Genomic DNA, 27,476 nt, shown 5'->3' with positions numbered 1-27,476 from the left:
CCTTGTAAAACTGAGAATCAAGTGTTCATTGAAAAATAAACTGTCAGATTTTGAAATGCACTGTGCATTATGTACCTATATATATACTGCACCCTGCACTACTGACCCTTAATGTTTTTCTTGTGAGCTTATAAATTTTTCATTCACTACCACATATGAAACATGAAAAATACCGTAAACATGGCTATCCTGGTAGATTATTTTTTTTTCTGCTATAAAATGGTAAGCAGCACCATAAATACTTCAGGATACAGAAGAATCCTTTTAATCAACATATTCTGGTAATCCCTACAAGTCAATCTCTGTTTTCTTCCACTTCACAGCATAGATGCAAGACAAATGTTAGAGAGAGATTTCCTAACAGGTCACTAATGTCTATCACTCTGAGCCCTAGATTGAAAGATACATAATGGAATATCACAAACAAACATTTGCCAAAAAATAAACTTAATGCAAAGCCCAGTGGACGGCTGAAGGATGTTCAGTGGATTTTAGTCCTAGTGCATTTGATGCTGTAGTTATCCTGGTACAGGCAATTTTTGTTCATTGACTAATTCAGAGTGAACTTTGGTCTCCAAGACACAGAATGTTTCTTGGGAGCTGGTGAGCATCTCGGGTTTTATTAACATAATATAATGACAAATTACTTTAAAATCGTAAACTAATTTTATACAAAGCCAAACCATTTGTGTGGGTACATGTGTATGTGTGCACATATCTATAGAGCAGCTATCTATACGTACTATACGTACCTTCACTCATGAAGACATGTTTTATATGGGAACATAAAATTAACATCGGGACAAATTGAAGGCAATATTTACTATTACATTCAGTACTCTCAAACTGATTTGCCAGATGTGGAGAAGACAAATATTAACAATATCAGGCACTGCATGATATATGCTTCCATGCAGATCTGTCAATAATATTTTCAGAAGAGTAATTTCCATTTTTCTTTTTCCAAATATCAAGGTTAATTTCATTTTTTAAATAATTCTGTGTTGAAATAAGAGTGTGAATTGTATTTGGCAGTAATACTGAACAAAACCTAGATTTTCCTCACCCACTCTTTTTAGTCATCCCCTAAATGATGTTTCTTTTCTCTTACATTAAAATGAATTATTAGTTTTTTTGCTTTTCAGTGTAACCCAATTCTAATTTACATGTTTACTTTCATGTTGTCCAGTCTTGGCAAACTCTGATTGTTTGGCTACAAATTCTGCACACATAAACATCACTGGCTTTGCCTCCCAGTCCAGGTAGATTAATGATAGTATCAGAAGAAGAGACACAGAAGTAAAATATAATAAAAAACCAGAACGAATTTTTCAGATGATGAGGTATGGACACTGAAAATGTAACTGTCAAAAGTAACTGTTATTTTAGAGCTGAAGATGTCCTGATAAATACTCACTTACATACTTTATGCACTCATAATTCTGAAAGGTTTAATTTAGCATCAAATCTTTCTGTAACCAGAACAAATGCAGAATCAAGACCTTGATATTCAGGGAATATTGAATATTTTTGCTGGCTTGCACTTACAAGACAACCATCTCTATCTCACTCCATGAATAGTAATGCTATCTTTTTCTTTCAAAAATAGCATTTGTAAAAGTGACAACTCTTAGAAGCATTAAAGAAACTGAACAATGTTCCTCAATGTTTCTTAAAAAAATACCCATAATATTCAACTGCTGCACTGAGACTATAGTCTGCACAAGACCCCAGCTGTGCACAGCCACAACTGGAATTCCTCTCTGGAGCTCAGAACACTTAAAAGGACAGAAAAACCTTGTCAAAATTTAACACTGAAGATAAACAAAAGCATACAGAGATAAAGTGACTGGCCCAAGGGTATTCCTCATGCTGCCTCCTATCAGATCACTTGACACAAAATGAAAAGCAGGTACAGAACAGACCTGTGAATAATAATGTAATACATTGATTTGTTTACAAGAGACCTCTGTATCTGAAATTAATCTGAAAACTGGTAAGTGTACACTAGACCTTTTTTTGAACTGTAAATCATCAAACTTCAGATCTATTTAATGGTCTTAAGCATTTTATTCTATTTAATCAATTTATTTTCTCTCATCAGCCCATGAGTATTGTGTGCAAAGTGAATGCACTCCCTGAGACACACATTCTAGTCAATTTAATACAAATTGTAGTAAAATAAAGTTTAGTCTCATTTCACCTTCAAGTGACCTTTGTGTAGAAACAATATAATCTTGGAATTCGGCAGCTGCCAGATTTAACGCTTTCAGAACAGAAAAATGGCAATTACGCTAGTTTTCACTTTCTTAATAAGGTGTTGCAGAAAAGCTATTTAGTGAGCTGATTTGAGGTTCCCTACTGTTTTTAATACACATAAAATGAGATTTGTACTCCAGACACTTCAGGGAGTATCTGTTAGGATATGATCATGTATTGCAGAAAGATAAAATGGTTCTTAGCCTATTATTTGATAGTCATAAATCCAAATAAGGAAAGAAAAAAGTATGTGCAAACGTTCTCTCTCATTTCAAAGTTAAAAATGATTTGATCTCACACACTCTAATTTATTTAATGAAGCTAAACACAACTTCATAGCACTTAACATTGACCATTTAAAAACAATATAGAGAGTTGTATATGTTTACATACATTTTGGTCAAGAAATCAATATATCAAGCCATGCAGTCTTACAAATTATACTAATCTTAGATACAATGAGCAATATCATCAATGTATTTTGCTCAAAGAAAATAAATTATTGGGTTCCAATTTTTTTGCTTAAAGGTAGACTGTGTGTTCACAAGGATGCTTGTTTGGAACCTGAAGGATCAGTCCCTAGTGTCAGCTTCCTGTGGAGTTCAATACATCTGCTTTACTCATTATGCAGTGTACTGAAATATTTGAGGTTTATTTCTTAATTCTGATTGAAAGAAATACAAATCTGCCATTAAATAATTCAAGCACTCTGCTTCTTTAGGTTTAAGAACTAGTTTTAATGGCCAAAGGCAAGGCCTCCAGCAGCAAGTGGTGTAACTCTTTCCAAACAACAAAAGAATTGATCTTAGAAGACAATATTTTTCTCAGTTGGAAGGGACCTACAACGATGATCTAGTCCAACTGCCTGACTGCTGACCAAAAGTTAAAGCATGCTATTACGGGCATTGTCCAAATGTCTCTCAAACACTGACAGAAATGGGGCACTGACCAACTCTCTGGGAAGCCTGTTCCAGTGTTTGAGCATCCTCTGGGTAAAGAAATGCTTCTGAATGTCAAATCTAAACTCCCCTGACACAGTTTTGAATCACTCCCATGCATCTTGTCACAGGCTACCAAGGATAAGAGATTAGTGCCATTTCGCTCTTGAGGAACTCATGCTGAAACCATACCCACTGCAGGGTTTTTTCCACCAAGGCTGGCCTCAGTGTGGGCTTGCAGACCTCAGTAGTGGTTGAACTCTGACAGCTGCATCCTGACAATACTCTGCTTCCATGGCTTAGAAGCCAGTTCACACACTTCAAAACTGCTATTCAGTGTGAATGAAAATATGGCAAACAGGGATGATCAGCAGGGTCATTTCACAAGTACAATCCTAATCTAAATGAAAATGCTAGAATTGACTCGCATCACAGAAGTGATTTTGTTTGGTCTTTGACATTCCTTTGAAAAAAGAGTAAGCCATGAAGCAATTTATTTTTAACATACTTTTCCTGTAAAAAGTTCTCTAGAAATGCAGGCGAAATCACCAAGATATTAATAGTCCATCTCATTTTCAAATTGTTCTTTACTGAAAGAGATGCCTATAACACAAGAAGCACAAACATATGAACACCTTTCATTTGAATCATGGAAAGAAGAAAAAATTCCTAAAACCAGACTGCATTGCAGATAAGTAAGTAAGATAGTAAGACAGATAGTAAGACAGTATTTTTATTCTTATGTGAAATGGCCTTGTTTTATTAATCTTCACTGATTACTGCTATAATCGGTTACATTCTCTAAAATATGCATTATCCGATTTTCTCTCTGTTGTTTTGGTGGGTTTTTTACATATTCATTATTTTTGTTACTAATTTCCATAATCCTGGTGTGTTTTGTGTGTCTTGTGTACTTCATTTAGGTTTTTCCAGAATTCGTTTTCTCCTGTGTATGGAGACTGAGTCCAATGAAGAGAGAAATCTGTAGATATTTGAGAAATAGGCACCACAGCAAAAGTCATCCAACTCTGCCTTTTCCGAAAGCTGATTTCATAGCTGTATCCTAGTGAACATAGGAATCCTTTATGGATTCTCCTGCCCATGTAAACAGCATATTCAACAGCTCTCAAATACTGCCTTCTTCAGAGCAAACATGACTGACAGACCTTTGGTGAGTATCATAAGTAGCTTGAAATGTTATTGTTTTGTATAAGTAGTGTGAGATATTGTTTTTTTTATTTACATCTACAGCTGTTAAGCTGAAGAGTATCAATTTCTATTTTATTATTGTGTGTTTGGAGAAAAGAAGTGCTGTAGTTTAAACACAAGCAATGACTCAACTAGTCTGGAGGCTTCAATAAAGTCCGTTATTTAATCAGGATACTCAAGGGACTGAAAGATGGGTACAGCAGTGGATTTTCTCCTCAAGTCACTATTTTATTAATTTAACAATGAAGAAGGGGCAACCTTAAGCTCCTTCCCCTCACAGGACATATCTCATTGGATCCAATGTGCAATTAAATGTCTCCCTAGCTGAAGAGCAATAGCCCAGAGCTGACCTTCAGCCTCCTCCCAGAGTCAGTCCACCTCTAAACTTCTTCCTCATTTCCCTATAAAAGGAAATAGTATTATGAAAGGAGTGAGAATGTGAACAGTAAGATCTCCCATTCTCTTTACAGGTATGATTCACATCAGTGACCTTATTTCTCTCAGAAAGTGCTGCCTTTTAGCTTTCACACTTACCGCATGAAGTTACTAATTATAATATCTATATCTTCTCTCTTTCACTTTTATAGTTTCCTATTCTTGCCCCTGCTAGTCCAATATGCCTCTCATGACACAAAAGTATTTTAAGTGCTCTGCCTGATTAAGCAAGCATTTAGTTAATACACTGGAAATGGGAAATACAGTAAATTCGTCTCACAAGCAGAAACAGAGAAAGTGAAGCTAAAATACCATAAAGATGGATATCCTGTAGTCAGGACAGTTTTAGCTGAAATGTCTCTCACTCTTCTAGACGTACTGTCACGTGTGAGGTTACTATGTGCCTGATCACAAATACTTCTTTTCCTCTCTAGCAGCCATTTCTCTGAAAATCATGGAAAACTTCCTTACACTGAGAAGGGCTGATGTCAAGGAGTGCATTCCCCTCCTTTCCTGACTATATCAGAAGGAAAATCCCACAGTTTTCTAGAGTTTTTTATATTTCTTGTATCCTTCTAACTCTGGAACAAAGGAGTTTACCACTGATATAATGAATTTCGCTTATTAAATTACACTAAAACCTACAGCAAAGATTATGCTCTAAACAGCTTTAACACGCAATTCCTGTGTCTGTGTTGTTATAGGGGCTCCTCAGACCATGCCTTCTTTTTACAGTTGTGATAATTTTTGAAACCATGGGTTCTGATCCCAGCCCATGACAATTTTGCTGCCTTTTCTTCCCTGTTATTTGCCTGTATACCAGGCAGACGAGAAGCTGTTTGCCCGTAGAGTCAGAGTTGTGCAAAACTCAAAACGTAGGCTGGAATTGAGGAATTGCATACATTTACTTATATCTTTGTTTATAATTACACTCAAAATAGTTTTTATTTCTCTTTCATATAGAATACAATAGAGTATTTCAGTTGAAAGAGACATACAGTGGTCATCTTGTCCAACTTCCTGACAAATTCAGGGCAGAGCACAAATTAAAACATGTTGTTAAAGGCATTGTTCACGTGCCTCTAACACTGATGGGCCCGTGACATCCAGGAAACTTATTGCAGGGTTTCACCACCACTCAGTAAAGACATGCTTCCTAATGTCCAGTCTAGACCTCCCTTACAACAGCTTTGAACCAATTCCCACATGTCCTATCATTGGACATCAGGGAGAAGAGGTCAGTACCTGCCTTTCCCTCCTCAGGAAGCTCTAGAGAGCAATAAGGTCATCCCTCAAATAAAGAACACTTTATTATTCTCATATAATTCTTTTCTTCAGTTAAGCTATTGTTACTTCTTATGTTCATGTTTGCAACAATTCCTGTCCAATACAGATTGGTAACATTTACTGAAACTCTTGTGTGTTTATTGATGTCATGCCAAAAAAAATCATTGCTCTGTCATCATTCTACCAAATCTGTATTAAGTTTGTAAAACAAAATGTTGCTTACTTTGATCATTAAGTTACTGAGCATGACACATTAGAAAATATTTTACTGCTAAGTTACTCTTGTGAGAGATGATTTGTAGTATAATACAACAATTAATTAAATATATAACTTCATGCCATAAACAGTCAAGGTTTTGAAACCTAGGCAGTCAAGATTTTTTATATTTAGATGACCGATAATTGAATTGAAATAATTTTCCTATTAATATGCAATGGAAAACTTCACAAACAAGTATTCCTCTCAATCTGGCAAGTAATTTTACCTTTTAAGATGACATTTCCTCATTTCTTTAAAAATAATAATTTATGTTGTTGTTTTTGGATGACAAATGTTTAAGGTGACTGACTGAAATAATTTCTTATCACCTAAACACTACCTGTATAAGGAAACATTTCTGTTATCTCTTTTTGTAATTCAGACACCAACACTTACGATCACATTCAAAAGGCTACATGGACAAAAGCTCTATGTGATTTGTTGGGTGAGAGGCCAGTCTCGATGATCTTTCCCACCTGGTGTTTAGGTCTATGGAGCTAGCTTCTCTTTGACATCTTGATTCTGCAATGCCAATTACCAAAATCTACACCTGCAACACAGAATTTCCCTGTTGATACTACTCCTTTGTATTACTCTTTTATGTGATGTTAATCAAAGCATCACAACGTGCAGAATTGCAGATGTGTCTTGCTAGTATTTGCAAACCAAACCAAACCAGATTTGTTGCCTCAATATGCTTCCTGTTGTATAAGTCCTGTTACTAGGTGAGGGTCCTCACTCTTAGGTCTTAGAAAGATCTCATTCAGAACATCATCTTCTACTCTGGCCAAACAGTTTTATTCTTCCTGAGTTTGAGTTGCCATTTTCAAGTTCCAAGAAATTCAGGTACTTATTACCAAAACTCCTCTTGAAACTATCCTTACCTCCATTTCCCCCCCCCCCTTTATTTTTTTTGTTCAAAATCTACCATTACAGCCTAAGGTTTGTCATGACTCTTACCTGACATTCCTACTCAAGAGTTTCTGTTTTGAAGTCAAGCATTGCCTTTAACGTTTCCTTTATGCCATCTTTTAAATAATTTATGTTTTCTCTTTTGCATATGAAATACAAGCCAGGATACTGAAATCTTAATTTATGTTTTTAGATCTTTGGGATGGATTTTTTCATTTATGAAACAGAGCAAACTTATGAAGCAAACACTCTTTTTTTAAAAAGGTTTCTAGGATTCCAAGTACATTATCTTCAATAAATTAAAGTTATTTCAAGGCCTTTCTGAAGCATAGATAAATTTGCTAAATTTCCTTGTGTAAGAAATTTAAAATCCTCTGAATTTTTAAATACATCTTCTCTTCTGACTGGAACCAGTACAGATTTTCAAAGCCTGAAAAAGAGGAAGTGAAGGAATAAAAAAATTATATGAAAACTGTCATTACCATCCCTTAGCTGACAGTCACTATAATTTACAGGCACTTTAAAAAAAATACTGCTGCTGTCTGGGATGCTACAATTGTTTCCACATGTGAAAAGCAGTAAGTAACAGACAGAAAGCCTGAAGTTCCAGTTGTACCAGGCTGAAAAATTGCTATTAGTATTTTTCAAAACACCATAAATTGCATTTAGAAACCTGGTAAATTTTACAGGACAAAAGTACTTAAAAGAAACTCTTTGGTTTTGTTTTTGGGTTGTTTTTAGAAATGCCTAACTAGGTTACATTATACAATATCTCAATGAATTCACTAATGAAAAAAGAAGTCCCAAAGGTCAAGACTAAAAACTCCCATAAAGCTCTGGGAAAGCTGCAAATATAATTTTGCTGCATTAACAATCATTACCAAGAGCTCTCTGTTCCTATGGTAATTCCTTCACTTATTCTATAAGGCTCCCCAGGATTGCTTTCCTAACCCTTTCCTTTCCTTTTTCTCTGTGTCAAGAGCTCCAAATGTCCTTTCTGTCCTTTTCCCCTCTTTCTTGTTCACTTGGCCTCTCATGTTCCCACTGTACCTTGTCCACTCTCTCTCAGCTGTACCTTGTCTCTCCCTCCCTCAAGAAGAGAATTGTGTAAATGCCCATCTTCCCACGCAGTTCCATTTCCAATCCATCTCTCATTTTTAATTCTTTTCTTCAGACATGAAGAGAAGCTGCTCACCTTGACCTATTTAGTTAAACACTACAGCACATGCAGGACTTTCTTCTGGGCAAAAATTGAAGGTAATTTTGAGTTTAGTATTATTTTAACAGAATTAAAAAAGAAAACAATAAACCTGACATCACCGATCCATCACCATTTATCCCAACCATAAAGCCAAGTTGAAAGCAGAAAATAATTATTCTGTGGCAATGATGACAGCAGTATTATATCTTTATATTCCTACAATAAAGCCCCAGATATTGTCCAGGAGTAGAAATGCTACAAAACAGAGAAGGTAATCATGAAAAATTACATTTTCTGTCAATTGAGGTAGATGAAAGAAGAAACTTCTGTTCCTGAAGGTCTTCTAGGGAAAGAGACATGGAGCAATCTCTAGTCTGGACAAAACAACAAATCTGAGCATCTCTGTCTTTATTCCACAGCTTGGTCTAGAAACAAGGTCAACTTGAACTCTACTCACAGCTCTTAACAGGACAATGCATCAAGCAAAAAATGCAGTGGTATTTTTGAGGGAACTGGGGTAGTGAATATTTCTAAAGGATCCCTAACTTTCAAGCTTGGTGAACAAATGGCTCGTGACTTCTGTTAGCTAGTAAAGTTCACTGAAGCAGAAAGAGTCTGGTTTTGGCAGTACCTGTACAGCTGCCAAAAGAAAAGGAAAAACTAACCAGGATGATAATAAGATACAAGTACCTTAGACTTGTTCAGTGCTTTGGTCTGTAATTGGAAGTGGAGCCAATAAAGTAGCACTGGACTAATTCCCATGGTTTTCAGGAAGATTGATGACATCTGAATAGTGCACTGCCTCTCACACATAGTGAAATTTTAATCCATGCTCTTAGAAGGGAGACTTTTTTGGGGATAGGTTCAATACTATTTATTAGCTTCCTTTAGCTTTGGTCTTGTCTAAGACACTGTATATTTTTTTAAATGTAATTTTTGGGAGTGCAGAGGTCTATAAGCACAGGCGTCCTATACATAAAAATGCAACAGTAGTATCAGTGGGAGGTTTCATTGAAACTTTGAAACTTCATCCACTGTTTTCCAATTGTTTTTTTTTTTCTTTGTGACTGAGAGCTTTAACAGTGCATGCCTACAGCTGGCTTTAACTATGCTTTTTATTTTAAAAGCTAGATTGTGAGCTTTAAAAATTCACAGTTAAACTTGTTAAAATCAGCAATAAATATATATAAAGTTTCTGCATGACAAATTTATTTTGGGAGGGAATTATTTTTTAAAAAACAAAAAATTCTGAATTCTCATAAACTCTGTCCATCAACTGAATTTACCCTTTATAAGAAAAATGTCTCAACATAGTAGAATAAAATATGTGGATGAAAAAGTACCAATTTTTCTATCTAGCCATAGTATACATTCCTTCTAACAATGCTCTTTCATAGTGTTTGCCCATTCTAGTTTGAAATGATCCATTTAATGAGGCTTTTACCATTTCTCTTATGAGATTTGCACAGTGAAATTACAGCCTATATACTTTAGGAAACTTCTTCTGCCATTAAGCCTGAACTTTCCTGTCAGAATTTGATCCTACAACTGCTAGTTAATCTGGCATCACACCGATATCCCTATCTCAGCTGGCATGAGCAACTCTACATACTCCTGCCTTTCTGCTATATGTCTCCTTTCACTCTGTTATTTTCTGTCAATCTCTTGAAACCCTGTTCATAATTCAGTCTTCTCATCACTAGAGTACTCTTCTCTGGACTCTCTCAAAACTTTCTGGTAAACCAGCACAGAGAATAAAACAGGATGCTCATGAGGAAGTTCAACCCTCAACCAAGAGAGACTGTTAGAGACTGTTCATATCTCATGGTAATTTCTCCAGTAGTTGACAAGAATTCAGATTATAATAGGCAGGTAGTCTTTTGAACTACTGGGACACTGATAGTTTTTTTTAAGATAGAAGTAAATAAAAGAAAGTAGGGGATCAAGTCTAGAGAATAAAATTGTTGTGGAGAAGAAACATTATTTTTAGCTCAGCTAATGAATAATCTTTACTGCTAGACAGAAAACTTACAGATTTCAGAAAGCCATTGCACAGAACATCGTATTTATTTAAACTTATTTTACAGTTAAGAACATTCTCTGTAAGAAAAGATAAAAGAAAATTAGGAGAGCTAGGAAGCAAACAACAGAACAGGCCATCTGAAAGCTTGCAGTAACAAAAGAGGAAAGGGTGCTTAATCATTACATTAAGCAAGGTATTTTAGCTGTGACTTTTTTCTTCTGGTTTATTATTAAAATAAAACATGGTAAGTAAAGAGATTTTCTTAATGCTTAGAATGCAGAACAGACTCAGAAAATCAACATATCTAGCATGCATATTTTGTTCTTATTTTATCAATATGAAACTATACAAAACTAAAAGTGTGACTTTATGGTCTACTTCTGCTTTTTCACAAAAAAAGGCAAAGCTCGTGAATGAAATCTGTCCTTGTTAATGAAATAAAATGCATTAAGAATGTGGTAACATGAGTGGTTTTCTTTTTTGTCTGAATAGAAAGTAAAAGCTGGGTTATCTCTTTGCTCTCAGCTTCATCATTCTATCACAAATCATCTGCTTTATTCCCACCTTAAGAAGGTGCTCTGTGATTTGCCAAAGCATATACTCTTCCCTCCAAATTGGGTTATGACGAGATTCCAACCATCTGCCAGCCTTCATTTTATCCACTGAAGGACACAAGAACTATCTCAGAGAACAGGCAAGCCTTCAAAACTAACAGGGAAGTAGGTAAAACATACTTTCTGAAAGGTGTCACATATAGTATTCATGAAGCTTCAGTATATATTAGAATTTCAGTCTGGGAAATAGGTTATACTGTTGCACTTGAAATAAATGTTCTCAGTTATTTTCAGAGTTTAGCTTATAAAGAAATAATTCTGTTTGGATTATGTCCCAGAACGCATTCTTCAAAACTTCACTTTGTTCTTGACATAAATTGAAAACAATAATATAGATATACTGTATACAGGCTTCAAAATAGCATTAAAGAGGCACATTATCAATATGTTTAAAACATTTAGAAAGCTCAGCTTTGCATCTTTCTAAGTGAATGACTAGATACTTAGACTGAGTAATATCTGTTCCAATAAACTGCTTTGTGTGAAACATTTTGAATAATAGTTAATTTATGCCGAGGTAATGACAGTATAATATAACTGAAATCTATGCTAATAGGAAAAAAGAAGCCCCTTCCAGCTATTTCTGTTACAATCAGCCTCAGTAATTTTCACCCCATATCTCTCTATCTGTCTCTCTCACATAAAATATTACTTTAAATGTATGCTAGAATGCTTGTTGCTAATTTTAAAAATCGGTAATTGGTACCTGTCACCCATATGGAGAAAAACAAAATAATCAGACAATAAAGAAGAAATTTTCATGTACAAGACCTATATTTTATATATTTCTGCAATAAAAGACAGCAATTGCAGTTAATGATGTTCTTTGTCTATCGACAAAACATTAAACTCAATTTGGGTAAGACTCCAGCATGTTCTGACTGAAATGCATATGAAATTTATCATGTAGATGAGAACCAGACAAACAATTTATTCCAAATAATACTCAAAGTAAATTGAGATATTTTTCTGGCCTATAAGTTATTTACAAACCCACCCTAGTATTCCTTTGATGAATTAATTAACTGAAATATTTATCAAATGGCTTGGTTGAAGTCTCATGCACCTAATAAGCCATCATCAGTTCTTCAGTTTGAACGCTCGGTATATGGTTGGTGATGTATGTTCAATTGCGCTGTGTGGATGCTGACCTTGTTAATAACAAGTCTGATGAATAATAAACAAATTCCAAGCCCTCTAATACACCATTTTGGACTAAAAGAACCACCTGTGTGTCACAATTTGCTTTATTTCCAGGAACTGTGTCTTCTCTTGAGTGATAAAAGAATCTGAATTCCCATAAATATATAACAGCACAATCCAGGAATGGTCTTGAACTCAGATCAGCACAGATTCACTAAAATACTGACTACCTGATCATCTCTAATACATTCATTAACCGGAGATATCGTTATCAATCGTTAATCTAACGGTAGATAATTGTTTTAAGCAATGGTAGAAGGATATGTTTAATTTGGAATCCTATGGCTCAGATTATGATTCCTGACTCTGTCACAAATTGCCTGCGTTACTTAAGGGTAGGTGCTCCTCAAACATCATTTCATAGCAAAATTGGATGAATAGTTATAATGTTTCTATTATTCTGCAGTAAATACCTTCTGAAACACCTTTTCCCAGAACAAGAAACGAGTAAAAGAGCACACATTACTTTAAAAAGAAAAGCCTGGCCATTACTGTGTGGTAACTGACCTCATGCAATTTATACTCATTCCTTACCAAATATTTTGATTGAATATGTCTCCCTCTGAACTCAATGTCTTCTGCAGGAATCTTTACCTTCAGAAATAAATACCCCACCCTCAAAAAAAAAACCTCTCTGTTTTCCTTCTTGATCTATAGAAAGCTATCATAAAGTGACAGCAAGTAACAACTCTTCCTTTCTCGTTTACAGAAGAGGATGCTGAGCTCTGAAACTCACTGGAGAGATGAAAATTATCATACTCATAGATGGTCTCAGAATTAAATGTAAAAATCCCTTTAGTTTTCTGTTAATTATCTCTTAATGTATACAAAACTCATACAAATACTCAAGGTGTTTTTCCCCAAACCAGTATAAATTTGGAAAAAATTTCTAGTTGTCTATGTCTGGAAACACGATATTTGGGAGTGAAGGAGATGAAGACTTCTCTACAAAAATCAACAGGATGCAAGTACACGTTTCTTAGAGAACAGAGCCCTTGGCACATGAGAAAATAATTTCTACTTTGATTATAGCTTTTACTTGAAAAACTGCTCTTGCTATACAGATTCCTTCAGTTGACTTCAAAAAAGTAGATATTGATACTACTTGCAGCTTCTTACTTCTTTCACTACCGTCTGTACTCAAATCTAAGCAGGCCTCATAGAAAGGAAGCAAAAACCATTCCTTGTATGGAGGCAATTAAGCACAACTGAACATGTAAGTGGCCACTGCTGTGAGTACAATTCAATCAAGCAGATCCATAGGGGTGGTTTTGATATTCTTGTCACATCAAAGAAACAGCACCCAGAAGAAAAAGAACTAACAAGTTAAAAATTAAATCAGAATAAATAAGAATAACTCTGAGTGAAAGCAAGAACAAGCACATAGTTACAAGGGCTGGCGTTACCTTGGAAGTGTTACATAGTGCTATTAGAATAGTGTGTTAATTTTTTCCTCATAAATTTGCCAGGGTCAGTCACCAGGGAAAGGCTAGCATTCCAGCTCTCTTTGTTAAAGATATATCTATCTTGCTGAGTCTTGACAGCCCTATCATGTCAGCCCTCTGTAGTAGCAAAGACTGTTTCAGCAAGGAAGGGAAAAAAGGAAAGGAGAAAAAAAAAATACAGAAGTGAAAACTGATGTGATCTACTCTGTTTCCTGTGGGTATATTTCACTATAGCAGATCCAGAGGGATGCTTTGTTATTCCTGTCAGATCAAAGAAAGAGATAACAGGAGAAAATATAAGAGGAAAAATAAATCCCAGAAATGAGGGTAACTGAAAAGCACTGCAAGACTACTGCACCATTATGACTTTTCAAATCATTTAAATATGCTAAATATCAAGTCACCACCAAATAAATAAATATTGCATAGACCATATGCTCTGTTAGCTGCCAGCAAAACTGTCCTACTAGGATTAGTTTACGGGCTCAGCAACTGCCTGTCAAACACTAGCAATTTTAATCATTTTTCAATTTGCTGTGTGAGTTGCGAGTCTGCTCAGGTATTTTGACAGGTGGCTGCTCGGAACAAATATCTGAGCCCAGTAGCTTCACACTGCCTTGCTTTCCTACGCACTTGCAATTCCTGTTGGGTAAGCATTTGATGAAGGCAGGAAAGTCACTGTATCACACACTGCTTGCATAGAACACAAGGATGACACAAAGTTAGTCTAAAGTCTAGCACAAACCACTAGTTGTGTAATATAACATTTCACTTGATTATTCAAAACATTTCTAATCTCAAACAAACCGAATATCTTTAAAAAGCAAACAGAGATCTGGCTATGATTTGAAAAAAGCAAACAGAAAATCTGAAATAACACTTTTTCTGCACAATAGTTGCATTTTCTGTACCACATTGATTAATCTATTACACAATAACTGACTACGTAATTATTTTGTGTTTAATGTACAAGATAGTACTGAAAATAATTTTTGTCTTCTGTTGCACTTTCTGATGACTAGTATAACTGTGCTGTTCTCTTTCAGGCACAATGCTGCACCATATCAGAAAAAAACACAACTTGAAAAAATCACAATTCTCTTGATTTTTGAATGTCCAAATTTCCATCTGTTTGGGAAAAAAAAAAATGAGGATCCCAAACTATAGAGATTCAGGGAAGGAACTATGTTTTCCTGAAGAGGTGAGCCAATAACATCGAAGCACTATAAATAAACCGCTTTTCTGATACTGTTCATAATACGTTATCATTCTCAGCATCAGCTCCCTGAAGCTAGCCAAGTCTGTCCAGTGGAAAGAATTTGGATTATGATGTAAACTAACAGTAAAGACAATGCCAAATAACATCTAATGTCCAATATAACTACTGTTTACATATTAAAAAGAGATACAGGCTTTGTACCAGGGATGTTCTGTCATGTTTCTCCACGGGAGAAGACTGTCATGGTAAAGTTCATTATCAATTACTGCTTTACAAGTACAAGATGAGTTAAGCTGTCATAATTTTCTCAGCCAGAGATCCTGTGCTGTCAAAGAATGTCAATTTTTAATCTGACAAAAGGAAGAAAATTATCTGTTATTCTGACCTCTAATTTCTTGACATTTTAATGCTGTAATTGCTGTGGTTAGTGCTGCAACTATGATTTCACCTGTCAAGTAAGAATGAATCAATTTCCTTAAGTTGCTCTTCAAGTTTTAGTTTTCACTTCAGTGATTTTACTTCAAAAAAAATTACAAATAGAATAAAAAAGGTTATAATTTAAAAAAATAAAGAAACAAAACAATAATTTGGAGATTGAAAAATGTTTACTTTTTTACACATTTTTTTCTCCTCATTACAATGTTAAAATTTTGCATCAGAACTGAGAGAACTGCAGAATTTCATAATCAGTAGTCATAAAAAAATCTAAACAATAAAAATTAACTTTACACATTCTGTAGACAATTTAAATCAGAACTTTCATGTTGCTCTCAACACTATATGAAATAAATGATAGTGATCAAATATTTTTTGTGGCACCCTAAGTTGCAAAGTTATTACAGGGACAGACGTGACTTCATAGACTTAAGTATCCCAACATTCCAGTTTCATTCACTGTGAGTTTGCAAAATAGAAAATGAAGAAAGTGGACCAGATGGAGAGTCTTCTACTAAATAGGTCCAAATGGAACAAAAGCATGGGATGGTCAATTTTCCAGTGTTAAACAACTGATAGTTCTCACATGCATGTGAGAAAGATGTAAAGAATGATAGAATGCATTACCCCACCACTTAATATATTTTTGTTCCAGATAGAATGTTACTGAAGTGACTTCTTTACCATTCTTCTAAGAACAACATATCCGGCAATGGTTAAGGGAAGTGCTCAAGTTAAAGGTGAAAGTGAAAGGGCCGAGGTGTAGCACAAATGGATCACAGAGATCTGTCTTTTAAAATGATGTCTTTTAATCATCTCAGACTTCAATGGGAGGTTTTTTTATTTGGAGCTTGATTTCAGTGACAGGTTCTGCTGGGGCACAACTCAATATGAAACTAGTTACGGGCACATTTTGAGGAGGTTATTGTTGTATTTGAGCCCAGTGGTCTGATAACAACCGCTGCCAATAAGGTTCTACTGATTGACTTATTTTACAACAATTTTTTGAGAACATTCATCGTCTTCTGTGTGACAGAACAAAAATATTTCAGTTTATTTGGAAAATAAGCATCATGCGCATTTGGATGCTGACAGATGCATTTTCCTGGAAAATTGCAAAGCTCAATTAATTAATTTAAATTGCAGTATTTCTATGTGATGATGGCAGGCACCACCACCTGCCACTTTAAAATATACTAAACAATTGTTATTACTATTTTTAAAGGTGTTACTGATCCTATTCTTACATTTTTGTTCTTATAACTGGTTTTCATAGGCTTTAAAAAGATTTTTTTAAAATTCTGTTCTAGGATATCCAATAAAAGTCAGAATAAAATTTTAAAAAGCCAATAAAACTGTGTATACAGAATATATCTACTTGTAACAGAAACATGACATCCAAATACCTGAGCTGCTATATCATTGAGATGTTAAATCATAGAATCACTGGCCAGACAATGTCTGCTAGTCTCACAAACAGAGCTCAGGGAAACAGAAGGCAGCTCTAGATCTGCCTATATTTACATGTGTATTGTAATTTCCGATAAAATACAAATAGAAAGTATGTTTTAACCTTTGTATGACAACCACAATCACCAGTATCTGAGATTGCTTGGAGGAGAAAGCATACTATTTTTAAATACTTCCATATAACTTTATGTATCTATATAGAACGAAAATCAGGAGGATTTCTTTTTCAAGACATATTGCCTTCTCATTGCTAATAACTTTATTTACTAATTTAATTTGTGGCAATGGAGAAAAATAAACATTATTCAGAAGTTCACATGATGTAAATAGTCTAAGAGGTTTATATGCTGTTGACTGACAGGGCATGGGTTAGATGTACAAGCGAGTGAACAAAAAACATCTCCATGAATTTCTTGAAATTTCTGATGACAAGTTATGCATGTAAGTACAGCCACAGGAGAGCTGAAGAGTCTCATCATGTCATAAGATGTTAAATAAGATGCACAGACAGACAGATAGACCTCAATCCTACAAGCTGCCCTGTGGGAGTAGACCCTTAAAGTCAAGACATACGAGTCTGCCCATGCAAATCGGGACCTTAAGCCACGAAAATCCCTTGTATTCAAGGTGGTTGACACCTGTTTCATACTTTGAAAAGCATTGCTCTTTCATATCTCCAGTTTTCTACCTTACTGACTCTTCTCATGCTCAAAGTTTTAAATCCAGAAAGCTATTACATAGACGTTAATATTAAACAGTTCAGGCCATGGGATTGAAGCTATTCTGGACATTCTTAAATCTAAGTAAACACTAATTGTTTACAAAATATAAGCTTTGCCCTGGATGTGTGAAAGTCTTTGGAAGCTAAGAGTCTGAATGTTTTTTTAGTTCTGCTGCTCAAAAAAGCACCAAATGTAACAAGATGCAACAACACGCTGCTGAAAAACAACTTGCTAAAACCCAACATTTAGATGCATACAAATGCTTTCTAGGATCTCTTTCGGAAATCTGTGGATTTCTGTCTCCATGATTGGAAAACAAACAAACAAACAAACAAAAACTCATCGCCTGGCAAAATATAAGTTATTACTCTTTTGCATACAGCAGATGGCAGCTATCTGGGGGAATGGAAGATTGTGTGTACAGCTTCATCACAGTGGTACTCATCTAACAGCTGTTGCTTCTTCGCACTTTTCACCAAATTTCAATTGTCTTAGCCAATGAATGGATGAAAGTAGAAGAGGATTATTCAAATTAATAGTCTTACTAAAACAAAATACAGTCACTGGAAAGAAACGTATCAGGGTAGCTATTACAAGTTTTTTTAAAATTTACTGATAAATTCAACAGGAATACTTGTATATATGTGTACTTATATATACTTTATGCATGCATAAATGCTATTATGCACAATAAATAGCAAACATTTTCTATTTTGGTAACAGTTTGATTATACTTCACATAATTTAACACAAAAGTCACTCTACTATCACTCTAGTAAATCTATTATTTGTCAGACATATATTCTCACCAACATTATCTGACTGAAAAGATTAGATTTTTTTTTCCCAATGACTATGATGCAGTTTTTGCTTTCAGATTTGCAGTTCTACTAAGTGAATCTAATAAAACTCAATTGTAAAAAGTAACAGAATACATATTACAGGATTTACATTACAGTTTCCCATATCATAACTGACTATAAAATATATTAGTAACTTCAAGCAAACTAAATACTTGGGACATCTGTCTTACTGTTAATTAATACTTGTTTCTGAAATCACCTAGGGCCTTAGTTCTGAATCAAGTCACACACAGCAATTTTCTCCAGCAGTGAAAGATGGGAAAAGTATCATTCTTGTGAGATGACTGCAGTTTTTAGAATGAAAAGGCAGTAGACACCTACCTCCCTGAGGACAGGATCAGTGATACTGTCCAGATTCACAGAGCCTTCATATGTTAGGTAGTGGAAAACATTGAGTGCACGCACTGCTTCTGGTCCTCGTTGCTTGTAACCAAATATAAGGTCAATCCACTGATGAAGTTGACATGATACAAACTCACTTTCCAGGGCCTGCAAGTGAAATTCAGAGTTAGGAAGTAAATTCCATCTTGCAATTTCATGCTTAAATTACATCCTACCTTTTCCTACTAACTGAGGAAACATAATGTATATCGTTACTTTTCCTGTTCATGCTTATTTGATATATTTGAAAATCTTCAAACATTAAAAAAACAGAACTGATACTATTTAGAGAAATAATGAAAAGATATTTTTCTTTTCTTAAGCTTTAAATCATGCTGATTTTCTTCTCAGCTACTGTATTTGTCCTAGCTGCAAGGGTTTTAATTATTACATTTCGGGCTTGTCAAGTAAGTTAGATAATTTGTCAAGAAAAAATAAAGAAAATGGGAAAACAATTTAAAAAACCCGGTTTTCCAACTAGATTTCCAACTAGTTCTAACTGGTCTAAATCTGAAATGGAAACTTAAGGTTTAAAAAGGTGTATCCACAAAATGAGGTTCTGAACTCCATATGTAAATTGTAACTGATTTCTCAACGGATAAAAGATTTTTCACACAAATGGTGCACATCTCTTTGGTGCACCAGAGCAAACACAGGCTGTGACTAGTTAGTTTAAAAAAGGGTTCAAGGATTGCTATTCCTTTGCTCAGCATAGGGAAAGAGATTAATTCTAGACAAAGAAATGATGATAGTATTAATACCTGTCCTATTTTCCCATAAGCCCATATCTGAATATGCGAATCATTCTCCTAAAAAGATTCATCATATTGTTAAGATGGCATCTTGGCACATTCATTCTTTCTTTCCTAATGCTATCTTCAGAGAACTGTGATAAACAGGAACTGATATTAAAATGAATGTAACAGTTCATTGACCAGGTTTTTACATATATCCATGCTCAAACTGAATCTCTGTTGTACATTATCATGTACCTAGTTCCCTTTGATAAGAACATGTGCTGTTCAGTTCTCAGGTCTGGGAAGTAACAATTAGTTTGCTAGAAAAAAAATACATTACAGAATCACAGAATGCCTGAGTTTGGACAGGATCTCTGCAAATAACCTGCTCCAATACCTCTGTTCAGGCAGTGTCACCCAGAGCAGGCTGCCTAGGACTGTACACAGCTAGCTGGCTTCTCAATATCTCAGAGGACAGAGACTACAACCTCTCTGGGCAACCTGTGAAAGCAAAAGACTGTTTCCTAATTCCCAGAGAGAATCTCCCGTGTTTCATTTTGTGTCCATTGCCTTATGTCTTTTCACTAGGCACCACTGGAAAGAGGCTGGGTTATACTGAAAAAAAAACCAAACCAGCCTTATCAAGGTTACTACTGCTCACTACATACAGACAGAGCTGGCAGCAACACTTGACATTACATTATCTAAGATTTTTAATTCTCAAACACTGTGGCTTTTTTTTTTTCTTCCCAAAAAATCCTAATTTCTCCATTGTTTCTAGCACAGTGCCACTACTCAGCAAAAAAACACTTTCCAGATAGGGCTGAGTTTCATGTCTGCCCCATGAAAGTTCAAACTTTATAGAGGAAGAAACTTCAAAAGAATTGTGGTTTCATTTTACAAATTTACATCAAAATGAAGCTGCTTCAGAAATAATCATCAGATGTTGTAGTACTATGTCATGCCCAGCCCACTGGTAGCAGATCCCTGCCCCACATGCAGGAATAGCTGCAGACAAAGCCATGAGTCTTGCTCACTGGGTAATCAACACAGCTATTCCTCAGACATTCTCCCTGTAATGATTCATGTGGAAGAGGAACTCTCTGTGCTGCCAAAATCAATGGCTTATTTCTGAGGAAAAAGGATAGGAAGGCTCAGGCTTATTAGCTGACCTAGAATCATAGAATCATTTCACTTGGACCATCAAGTCCAACCACTCCCCTCACACTGCCAAGCTCATGACTAAACCATGTCCCTCAGCACCTCATTTCCTCTTGTCCCGTCATTTGTTACTTTGGAGAAGAAACCAAACCCCAGCCTGCTCCCCTTTCAGGTAGCTGTAGAGAGTGATCATGTCTCCCCTCAGCCTCCTCTTCTCCAGTCTAAACAATTGCAGCTCCTCCAGCTCCTCTTCATTAGACTTGTACTCCAGACTCTTCCCCAGCTTTGTTGTCCATCTCTGGACACGCTCCAGCACCTCAATGTCCCTCTTGTAGTGTGGGGCCCAAAACTGAACACAGTACTCAAGATGTAGCCTCACCAGTGTCAATTACAAGGGAAAAATGACTTCCTTTGCCCTTCTGTTCACACTATTTCTGATACAAGCCAAGACACCATTGGCCTTCTTGGCCACCTGGGCACACTGCTGGCTCCTAGTCAGCTGGTTGTTGACCAACACTCCCAGGTCCTTTACCTCTGGGCAGCTTTCCAGCCATCCTGCCTCAAACCTATAGCATTGCCTGGGATTGCTGTGGTCCAAGTGCAGGATCTGGCACACTGTCTTGTTAAATCTCATACAATTAGCCTCAGTCCATTGCTCCAGCCTGTCCAGGACCCTCTGAAGAGCTTTCCTGCTCTCAAGCAGGTCTAGCTCAGTTTTCAAGAGTTTAAGTTTAGTGTATCATAAGAAGCTATAAAGAAATTTAGCAGAGGACCATATAAAATTTATTGTTTCCTTTTCAAACTCAGAGATCATCATATGTATATTGTGAGAAATATTATTAAATAGTATTAATACTACTTGCTAACTACTATTAAATTAATACTATTTGCTTTCAAAGCATATCTCCCAATAAACAATTAAGGAATGCTAGATCCTTAATTATACTGTACAGTGTGCATGCAACATGATATAGTCAGCAACCACATTATCTCATATAATCTTTTTCATATGACTTTTACCTCATTTAGTGTGCAGGATGTCAGCATGCAAGGATAAAACTAAGTATGCCACAGCAACCATAAATAAAGCATTTCCTAACTTTTAAGTGCTCAATTTTTAATGCTTCTTTCTATGTAATAAAACTTAAAACAGAATTTAAAGTCTTTTGTCTTTCCAGCATCCATATTCAACTAGCTTACAGCAAGCAGCTTAACTGTTCTTTTCCTCCTCTAAACTTTGCATATTTATAAGTTTATTCTGCCTCTATAGCTATTATTTATTTACTATAAAGTAATTAACAAAAAAAATGTTAGACATTTGCTTTGCCTAATAATAGCATTGTTGTTTCTAGAATATGGAGAGTACTTCAGGAAAATGGTAAAACTTTTGACTTTTTAGAAGTGGGATGGTATCATAGAATGTTAGGAGTTGGAAGGGACCTTTAGAGATCATCTAGTCCAACCTCCCTGCAGAAGCAGGTTCACCTGGATCAGGTCACATAGGAACATGTCCAGGCAGGTCTTGAAGACCTCCAAGGAAGGAGACTCCACAACTCTGGGCAGCCTGTGCCAGGGCTCCCTCACTCTCACAGTGAAATAGTTTTTTCTTATATTTAAGTGGAACTTTTTGTGTTTCAGCTTCATCCCATTACCCCTTGTCCTGTTGCTAGCTACAATAGAAAAAAAGGGATGCCTCAACCTCCTGACACCCACCATTTAGATATTTATTAATGTTAATAAGATCTCCCCTCAGTCTCCTCTTCTCCAGACTAAACAGCCTCAGTTCCCGCAGCCTTTCCTCGTATGAAAGATGCTCCAGTCCCCTGATCATCTTGGTGACCCTGCGCTGGACTCTCTCCAGCACTTCCCTGTCCCTCTTGAGCTGAGGAGCCCAGAACTGGACACAGGAGTCCAGAAGAGGCCTCGCCAGGGCAGAGTAGAAGGGGAGAAAAACCTCCTTTGGCCTGCTGGCCAGACTCTTCTTGATGCATCCCGAGATTCCATTGGCCTTCTTGGCCACGAGGGCACATTGGTGGCTCATGTTTAGCTTATTATCAACCAAGACTCCCAGGTCTAAATTTGAAGAAATAAATGCTTGGGTTAAAACTCCCCCTGTTTCAGCCATTATCTCCTCTGTCATGCTCTTTCTGTCATAAAATCATTTAATAATTTTGGTTGGAAGGGACTTTTAAAGGTCAGTTATTCCAACACCCCTGAAATGAGCAAGTACATCTTCAACTAGATCGTGTTTCTCAGAGTCCCAAACAATGTGACCTTGAATGTTTCCAGGGATAGGAAATCCCTGGATTCCACCCAGAGAGGTGGAATCTACCACCTCTCTGGGCAACCTGTTCCAAGGTTTCACTGACCTCAATGTAACAACTATCTTCCTTATACCTAGACTCAATCTACCTTTTCTTAGTTTAAAACCACCTCTCCCTAAGAAGTTTGTCCTCATCTTTGTTATAGGTTCCCTTTAAGTACCGAAAAGCCAACATAAGGCCTTCCTGGCAGCTTTTCTTCTCTAGACTGAACAACCCCAACTCTCACAGCTTTTCCTCATAGGAGAGGTGCTCCAGCACTCTGATTATCTTCATGTGCTTCCTCTGGACTCTCTCCAACAGCTCCATGTCTCGCTTCCATTGGGCACCCCAGAGCTGGACACAGCACTGCAGGTGAGGTCTCATCTAAGTGGAGCAGAGGGAGATAATCACCTTTCTCGACCTGCTCTCTACTGTTCTTTTGATGCAGTCAAGGATACAGTTGACTTTCTGGGATGTGAGCACACATTGTTGCCTAATGTTCAGCTTTTCATCCACAAGTACTCTCCACAGGGCTGCTCTCAATTCCTTCATCCCCCAACCTGTATTGATACTGGGGCTCGCCTCAACCTATGTGCAAGATCTTGCACTTGGCGTTGTTGAACCTCATGAGATTCACAGGTTAGTAGCTCCTTCTACCCTTTTTAAAAATGGGTGCAAAATTTCCCCTTTTGCAGTCAATGAGGACTTTATCTGATTGTCACAGATTTTCAAATATTATGGAGAGTGGCTTGGCAACTGCATCAGCCAATTTTCTCAAGACTCCAGGATATACTTCGTCAGGTCCCATAGACTTATGTATGTTCAGGTTCCTCAGGTGGTCACAAATCTGATCTTCTGTTACCCTGGGAGGGACTTTGCTCCCCCCGTGTCTGCATGGAGGTCCATCCACTCAAAAAGTGTAGGAAGAGAGGCTGTCAGTGAAGACTGAGGTAAAAAAAATGTTGAGTACCTCAGCCATTTCCTCATCTGTTGTTACCAGTTTGTCAGTCTTGCTGATCAGGGGGGAGTATATGTTCTTTGACCTTCAAAGTTAGGAGAGCTGAATGTCTATGTTCTGTTTCCCTGAGGCAGTTTTAGTAGAAACTCCATGACCAGCCCTTACTCAACAGCTTGTCATTCCAGAAAAGATCTTAGTGACCTCAGTAGCTTTCCAGACCTTCTGTTTCACATGGATGAACAGTTCTTTAAAAACTTATTACATAAATGAGCTACTTTTTAGCAGCAGCATGTCAGGCCTTTGTCTCCAATTTTTCAATTAGATTCCTTGTACTATGTTTATAGGCCTCCTTGGAGAAGAATCTTGGTTTCTCAGGGAAACTGGGGAAATTTGTAAGGAATTAATTTAATTATTTTAAACTAAAAATTTCAGAACTCCATACAAAACTGGAAGTTGGAAGAATTGCTGTCAAGGGAGCTGTGAGGATGTTGGTGGTTTCAAGGAGGCTAATGTCACTCTGCCTGCCAGGCACTGTGTGGTGGATGACTAATGCTAGAGAAGCTGTGTCAGAGACCAATGTGGCAGGTAGAGAGAGGAGCCAGGGTTGCGAAGGAGAGTAGCTCTGCATGGACTTCAGCACTGCACAGCTTCCAACTCAGAGCTGCAATAGCTGCGATATGTGCTGTGTGATATTCATGTCTTATCTGTCAGGTTGTCCTGGGGTGTATGGTGTTGGGCACAGTGCAGTCAAGAACAGGTCACCAAAAGGCTACACAGTCCTACTTGGCCCTCAATGGGGAAAAGGCTCTGTGCTTTATAACCTGAATTTGCCTCAGTTAGGAGAAAGCTTCTGGTTTCAGGTCTGACCTGGCTTGCTGGTGTCTCTCCCAAGCACACCTGCAATGCTGCTCATGCGATGCTTGCAAAATCCTCTCCCTAATTTGTTCTAATGCACAGGCTGCTCCCCCTCCAAGTAAGTGCCTCCTGAAAATTTATGAGCTGTTCACTGTCAACAGTGCATCATTTGGCTTCTCGAGAATATGCAAAGCTCAGTAGGGAATAGGGTGAGGGAATTTTCTGCGCAAAAAATAATTTGTAGGTACAGTAGGAACAACATACACGAAAAGATAACAAAAATATCCTTAAAAAAGGCTGGTTGACGGCTCTAAGGAAGAGCAGTTTTCAAGAATGTTTTGGCTTTAAAGGATTTGGGTGGCTTTAATTTTTTGAGCATATTTTCAATATGAAATATAAGGAAACAATTGTTTCTTTAGAAAAGCAATAAAAATTACTTATATAATTACATAATATGATTTATGTTTTAAAAATATTCTTACTGTTAAACAGAAATATCCAGCTTTTTCTATTATAATTAAAATGTACAGAAAATACAGTTATTCAGACACTTTCAAACAGAACTTGTTTGAACTATTGTTATTAGGGCTTCATTTCCAAATAGCGGCTTTGTTTGGATTTTGTTTTGAGGAAGAATTCTCCCATGATACTGGTTTCAATGGAGTGACTTTTATTGCTAATAGGTAAATCCAAGCATTATTATACATTTAGTATATACATATTTTGAAGTTTAAGTACTGTGTTTTGCCTGTGCTAGCCCGCAAGTGTATGGACACATGCTCCAAAGGCTGAAAATTTGACCTCAGGCATCAGTAATTTTTCATTTATAGTAAATATAACCTAAATAAAGCTAACATAAGCCAAGTTACTGCTTAGTGGGATCAATAACTACAGTCCTTTTCAGATTTCTGTGTAGTATGAACACTGTACACTTTCTTCTCTGCCTATCCAAATTTAATAAAATTATTTTTTATGGAGATTTCAGCAGGAAGCATTGGGGTTTATGTCAATGCACAGCATGTGCTGTGTAAAGTATTAGGAGTTCTGGGTTTATAAAATATGCTATTCCAACCTAACGCAATGTTTTGTGTTACCCAGGTATTTTGTGTTACCAGAGAAGAGGAAAGATCAGATGCTGCTTCTCATCTGGACCACAGCTGCACCTGCCTCTCCTGTTTCTGCAGTTCCTGCCTTGTTTCCCTTCTCTCCATAGCTATATGCTGTCTGTCTCTCCAAGAACTCCTACCACAGTATTTTGCTATTAATTTATATTCAGAGTATTTAAAAATATTTCCTCAAAAACTACTGCAAGATCAGTTTTGTAGATCTGTTCAATAACAGACCATTGGCTGCTTCAGCCTGTGAGTTGTTTTTCTTATTTCCCTTTACATCCATCCTCCTCTGCAGCCATTGAATATATACATTCTCGCCACCTAATATTTCTCTGTCCCATTTACCATTTCCTGTACTATCAGGCTAAAATCTTTGACTCTTGTCATAAAATAAAACTGGCAATACTGATAAGTGAAATTAACTATGTTTGCTTAAAGAAAATAATATTTTCATGTAAGTGACACAGATTTGGGTTATTTAGGGATGTCTGCACAGAAACTGATCCTTTATATGAGTGTTTTCAAGATATAAATAAGATTCTTCAGCAATTTACAAAGTTTAAAAAAACCCCACACTGCCATTTCTAAACACTAATGAAACCTGTTAGCTGAATGGGTTTTAAATGCATTGAGAAGAAACTTTGGCAATACATAAATCCAAAACTACTACTGTGGAAGTAATACAAAATCTTATCTACAGCTTATCTTGTAAAAAAAGCATGTCAACTGCTGCTGAATGGTGAGGAGAATACATAAATCTTCTGGATCTTCATAGCACGGAGATGTTATAATAGATATTTCTAATGACTAGTCAAAAAGCTTTTTAATTATGAAATACTATGCATGTTTCTGAATAGCCAGGGAATTGTACAGAAAAGTAATTGGTAGAAGAGTGCAAATAAATCATTTCAAAGACAGAAAGAAAATTCAACCTTAGTAATAGTTATGTAATAGAAACAAAATATGTATAAGAATAACAGGGCACCATTTAGTCTCTCAAAAAGATAATTTATAATGAATGTATTTTACTCAACACTGTAATTAGTAATTTAATACATGCATAAGCCATAATGAAAGTATCATTACAATTAACTCTGAATTGCACAATCTTGCATCTTTTGTTTCAAAAGTAAAGAATGCTTATTATAAAAGCTCTGCTTCAGTGTTTCACAGTGGTGTTCCCTGCCTTGATTTAACATGCTTGACTTACCGACTGAATCTGTTCTATTTCTGGCTCTCAGGACTGCTCTAAGTCTATGGGGATTGAGAGGCTGAGTAGGACTACAGATGCACATCTGTGGAAGGTTTTATGCGTGGGGTGTTTTTTTCCTGGTAAACTGGGAGATTATGATTGATGAGCCTAGCATTAGGGTAATGTTATCATGGACACTTTCTGCTTCTGTCCTTTGTGCCATCGCCGAGGTCAGACCATAATCATGTTAGCATTGAACATAGTGGTTTATTAATGTTTCATG

General features: G+C 36.4%; 1 protein-coding gene across 15 annotated transcripts in view; it reads right to left on the bottom strand.

Moving 5' to 3' along the window:
- Nucleotides 1–27,476, bottom strand: part of NBEA (neurobeachin) — a 499,798-nt gene that overhangs the window by 27,959 nt on the left and 444,363 nt on the right. For all 15 annotated transcript variants that reach the window (XR_009818508.1, XM_061993741.1, XM_061993751.1 and 12 more), the window contains one exon: nt 18,816–18,983. Coding sequence is in view for 14 of the 15 variants with exons in the window: in XM_061993741.1 (XP_061849725.1) it covers nt 18,816–18,983 (168 nt within the window). In the remaining variant the exon portion in view is untranslated. The remainder of the gene's footprint in view (nt 1–18,815; nt 18,984–27,476) is intronic.

This window comes from Colius striatus, chromosome 1 (genome assembly GCF_028858725.1).
Source record: "Colius striatus isolate bColStr4 chromosome 1, bColStr4.1.hap1, whole genome shotgun sequence".
In the NCBI taxonomy this organism is placed as follows: Eukaryota; Metazoa; Chordata; class Aves; order Coliiformes; family Coliidae; genus Colius; species Colius striatus.
Note: the sequence above shows the minus strand (reverse complement) of the source record. Positions and strands in the feature narration are given on the sequence as shown.